General features: G+C 36.7%; 1 protein-coding gene across 1 annotated transcript in view; it reads right to left on the bottom strand.

Annotated features, from left to right (window-relative positions):
- The window catches only part of SLC41A2 (solute carrier family 41 member 2), a 117,294-nt gene that overhangs the window by 53,866 nt on the left and 58,070 nt on the right, over positions 1-5,358 (bottom strand). Inside the window, exon 7 of the mRNA XM_007447310.1 lies at positions 3,552-3,699. Within this exon, the coding sequence (XP_007447372.1) occupies positions 3,552-3,699 (148 nt within the window). The remainder of the gene's footprint in view (positions 1-3,551; positions 3,700-5,358) is intronic.

The following is a 5,358-nucleotide window of genomic DNA, read 5'->3' as shown; positions in this document are numbered from 1 at the left end:
AACCCCAAAAAAAAAAAAAAAAAAAAAAAAAAAAATCAACCATAGTTACATCATTCAGGGTTATACTGTTACCATGTTGATATATAGCCTCCCAGACATTTTTAAACATGTATATATATATATATATATTTTTTAATAAATTTATTTATTTTTGGCTGTGTTGGGTCTTTGTTGCTGCACGCGGGCTTTCTCTAGTTGAGGTGAGCGGAGGCTACTCTTCGTTGCAGTGTGCAGGCTTCTCAATGTGGTGGCTTCTCTTGCTGTGGAGCACGGGCTCCAGGTTCACGAGCTTCAGTAGTTGTGGCACAGGGGCTCAGTAGTTGTGGCTCGCGGGCTCTAGAGTGCAGGCTCAGTAGTTGTGGCGCACGGGCTTAGTTGCTCCGTGGCACGTGGGATCTTCCCAGACCAGGGCTTGAACTTGTGTCCCCTGCATTGGCAGGCGGATTCTTAACCATTGAGCCACGAGGGAAGTCCAAAACGTGTATATTTTTAAAAATAAAAACTCAAATTGTAAAAGTAGTTTTCTTCACTTGTATTAAATTTGATTTTTATCAAACAAACATATGTGCATCATTTAAAAGGCAAAAGTACCACAAAGCTTATAAAATAGCCCCTAGCCCTAACAACACATCCTGCTCTCCACTAGCAATTCTTTTTAACTTCTTTAACTGTTTCTTCTGGCATTTAATCCTCTATTTCTAAACAGCATGTTTATACTATTTCTTGATTTTTAATTTTAGACATTTACCTAATGACGCCCACTATGGCAGGTGAGCATTTAGTCTCTCTTACCCTTCCCTACCCACTTTAGTCCCTTCACAATTCCCTTCCTTCCTCTATCCTGCCAATCTGGTTATATTATAATTTTTGGTGAAATACTTAGGTTTTACTTTATTTTAACAGTGAAATCATTATTCACAACTGGGCCACAAAGTGTGTTGAGATCTCCCCATTTGTACTGTTTTGCCTTGTTTCATATTTTTCTTAATTTTTTTAGGTACTTATTACTAATTCAGAATCAAATTTGGAACAAAGTTAATGAATGGCCTCTGAATACATACTCATCAGGTAACCAATCAGTTCCCCTTTTTTTTTCCTTAGAGACATTCCTTCTTAAGGTCACTGTCTTGCCAACCTGGACAGTTGCTCTATAGGTCTGATGCTCAGCTGTCATTCTGTACCTTCCCTTCACCTCCCCATGACGGGTCTTGGTTTATGTACTATGACCAGGTCCCAACATTTCATGGGATCCTGTTGACCAAATCCTCCAGGAAAACACAATCTACATCATAGAAAAATGAACCACATGCTGTCACAGGTTTCCTCATTCCCGTGTCATCTCATTTCTTGATTATCTCCTCATTTTGATAGACATCTTCTCTCAGCTTTTATATGAGAGGGTATATGGGAAATAAATTTTTTGAGATCCTGCATGTCTGAAAGCTTCTTGAGTCTACCCTTATGTTTGCTTGATACAGTGAGCACGTTTTATATTCAAAACAATTTTCCCTCAGAATTTTGAGGGAATCACTTGGTATTGCAGCTGGACATCATTCCAATTCCCAATCCCTTATATGCAACTGGACTTTTCTCTCTGGAAGCTTTTGGGATTTATGATAATGTGCTTTGCTTGGGGTCCCTCCTACTCATTGTGCGAGGTACTCAGGGGGCCTTTTAAATCTGGAAGCCCATGTTCTTCAATTCTGGGGAATTTTCTTGTATTATTTCTTTGATAATTTCCTCTCCTTATTGTTTGCTCCAATTGTCCACCTCTTTGCTTTCTGGTCTACTTTCCAGGATAGTTCCTCAACTCTACCCTCAAGATTTTCCTTCTGATTCTTTTTGTTTCTACTATTTATACATTTTTAAATTCCCAAGAGCTCTTCCAATTTTTCAAATCCTCCTTATTAGAAAATTCTGTTCTTACATTATAGATGCCATAACTTCTCTAATTTCTCTGAGGATACTGGTGATCGTTTTTGGAGACTTTTCAACTATGCCTGCAACTTTTGAGGAACTTTTTTTTTTTTTTGTCTCTGTCATGTTAAAAGCCTTAACCAAATGTCTGGCGACTGTTTACTGTCTGCTCCTCCTTAAGGGATACTGCAAAGCATATCTGGAGCTCTCTGTGCACAAGGGCAGAACTTGTCAGCAGGCGGGCCTCACTGAAGAATGATCAGATGGGCATGTAGCTCTTTCACTAAAGGATCCACAGGGTCAGTTTTTGCAGGTTTTTCTTTTGAGCTGATGAGTTTCCCCAGAAAGGAATTAACTAATTTTTTGCCTGGGGGTAAAAGCCAGAGTGCCAGCATTCTATGAGAAAAGAAAAGGAAGTGGGATCTGGTTTTCATTGTTCAGCATGTAGACTTTTCCTTAATTCTTGTTTTTTATCAGTGTTTAATCCACAGCCTCACTGGTGCAGGTGATTCTAAATCTAGAGGCTCTATGATTTACCCTCTCCAGGGTTAATTCTTGTCTTCTATAGAATGGAAGGGGGCAGTCACCTGGGTGGTCAAGCTAGCAAAGGGCTTTGAGGTTCTAATTGCTTCTTACTTTAACTTTCAACCAATCCCCTTCATTTCAGCTTTCAGAAGTTCTTAGTGCCTCTAAATCCTCCACCTTTTGGGGTTTCTGAGGCTCAGTTCAGTTTGCTTCTTATTGGTGTCCCCTTGTCCTGCAGGCAGTTAGGTTTTAGCTTTTTTCATTCTGATAGTTCAGTTAACAACCATAGAACTGATTCCTATCTTACTGATTTTGGTAAATCTTTCACCTACTGTCCTCTCTGCTCCCCTTCTGTTTTTGTGGTTGTATAGCTTTTTTATTCTTTTACTGTCATTTAATAGCTTCAATAAGGAAGAAGATAAACGTGTCAATCTACCATCTTTAATAGGAAATTCATGTTCTTTTCTAGCTTTCTCCTTTCACCAAATGTATAACGAACACCTTTCCACATCAAAGGAATGTTACAATGCTACTCTTGATGGCTGACTAATATTCCATTTTGTGACTATGCCACAATTTATTCAATCAATATCTGATTGCTAGACACCTAAGGTGTTCTCTCTCTTTTTTGTTATTAAAAATTCCACTGTGATGAAGATCCTTACAACTTAATCACTTGCATAGATCCATAATTATATCTTTAAGTCCTGTCGCAGTCCTAGAAGTGGCGTAGTCAAATGATAGGTACATTTCTAAGGTTTTCTGATACTTATCTGAGCACTTACTGTTCAAAATAAGTAATGTCCTTGTCAGGTTAAAACTCACACAGACAAAGACAAACACCACTAAATTTTAATCATCAATCTGGTAAGGATTTGGTTGGGGAGAAGTTTGAAACTGGTAGCAAATGAGGTTCCATACATCCACTGATTTCAATAACTCTTGTCACTATATCCCTATTACTTGGGATAATAAAGAACTGACTGTATAAAATGATTGACCTAATAAATAAAAACAGGCAATTGGTTTGTTTTAATATATGCATAGATACATGCAGATAGAATAACTGCCCCCCACATGCACACACAAACACACACTTTAATACTAACCTACTTATAACCATAGCTGTTATCACAGGCTCCCAGCCTGAGTGGAGAACCGTCCTTGTGGCTGGATGTTTGGCAGCTATTATAATCCAGATAGGAGTCAGAGCCAAGAAAAAGACACCAACTAATGGAGGAATGTAGTAATAGGTCTCTAAAATTCAAAAAGAGACAACGTTTCAATCTCTCTTATAACCATATAGCAAATGTAAGTATTAAAAGTTTACCAGAAGATATGTTATCAAACATACTCATGCTGTATACTTTCTATAAATTTGAAACAAATTGAAAACTATAGATAAGGTAAAAATGTTAAATAATGTAACTGAAAGCTAATACATTAATTCAACATTTATTGAAATAGTTATGTGACCTAGATGTGAACAACAACAACAGTAATAATAACAAGAATAACAACAGTAAAAAATCTAACATTACTTGGCTCCTACCATTTTCCAAATATTGTGCTAAATGCTTTATGTTCATTGTCTCATTTAACTGTCCTCACAAGTATGAGGTAGAAACTCATTCCTACCTTATGAAGAAACTGAGGCTTAGGAGCTTAAGAACACCACTAAGAAATAGGAAGAATTGGGAGAAAATGACATCTGTCTGACACTGAAGTTAGTGCTCTTAACTCCAAACTATAGAGTCAAATAGGACATTGTTTTTACCCACCAGGATCTTATAGCACAAGCATTCCATGGAATATTGGCCAATGGATTGGTAATAGATATCCTCCTAATTCTGAATAGTGTTCCAATATCCAAAATGAAATTGAAATACTAGGTTTAATAAACAGATTTCTTCACTGCAAAATTACTCAGAACCTTTAATATGCAAAGACAGAATACAGTATACTATATTAACCAGAGTTTGGCCAGACTACTTAAGTTTCACATCTGATGTTACAACTTACCTTGGACGAGAAATTTAACTTCTAAAAAGAAAAACAAATATCGTATATTAACGTATATATGTGGAACCTAGAAAAATGGTACAGATGAACTGGTTTGCAGGGCAGAAATAGAGACACAGATGTAGAGAACAAACGTATGGACACCAAGCGGGGAAGGTGGCGGGGGGTGGTGGTATGGGATGAATTGGGAGATTGGGATTGACATATATACATTAATATGTATAAGATAGATAATTAATAAGAACCTGCTGTATAAAAAAAATAAAATTAAAGAAAAGAAATTTAACTTCTATAAATTTAAATTTCCTTATCTATAAAATGGTAAAAATTATTATAACTATTTCATGGGGTTATTGTGAGTCTTAAGAGAATTAACACATGTAATTTAACTAGAATAGCACCCAGGCACATAGTTAACATTTACTGAACACTTACTAGCATCATAATCATCATTGCCATTGTTATTAACATCTTTCTATTTGTGACATACTCAGATAACAGAGTGCCAGGATTTTTTTTTATACCTCTCTGTGGTAGATTGTCTTACTTGATCATAATTATTCATTCTCTCCCCATTCTTGTTAATGCTTTCCTATAGAGAGAGTTTAGGAAAGCTTATTGACTTTGGGCTTGGCTATTTGTCTAGCTTTGTAGACATGATGTATGCCATCTCTAAGCAAAATCTGAAATGTGCTTTTGGAAATTACTAGAAGATTTATAAATATATGAAGATAGATAGATAGTAAACTGTTTTCAGACACTGACAACCGGTATTGCAGGACTGTGATCCCTGAGAGAGGGGAAAGAAATGAGATAAGCCCTACAATAGACTGAGCTTTCTGACTGAAGGCACATTCTAGACCACAGCTCAGGAAGGGAGAATTTCAGCAGAGT

The sequence above is a fragment of the Lipotes vexillifer genome, unplaced genomic scaffold, assembly GCF_000442215.2.
Source record: "Lipotes vexillifer unplaced genomic scaffold, Lipotes_vexillifer_v1.1 scaffold1017, whole genome shotgun sequence".
NCBI classification, from domain to species: domain Eukaryota; kingdom Metazoa; phylum Chordata; class Mammalia; order Artiodactyla; family Lipotidae; genus Lipotes; species Lipotes vexillifer.
The sequence above is the reverse complement of the archived record's forward strand: the minus strand, read 5'-3'. Positions and strand labels throughout refer to the sequence as shown.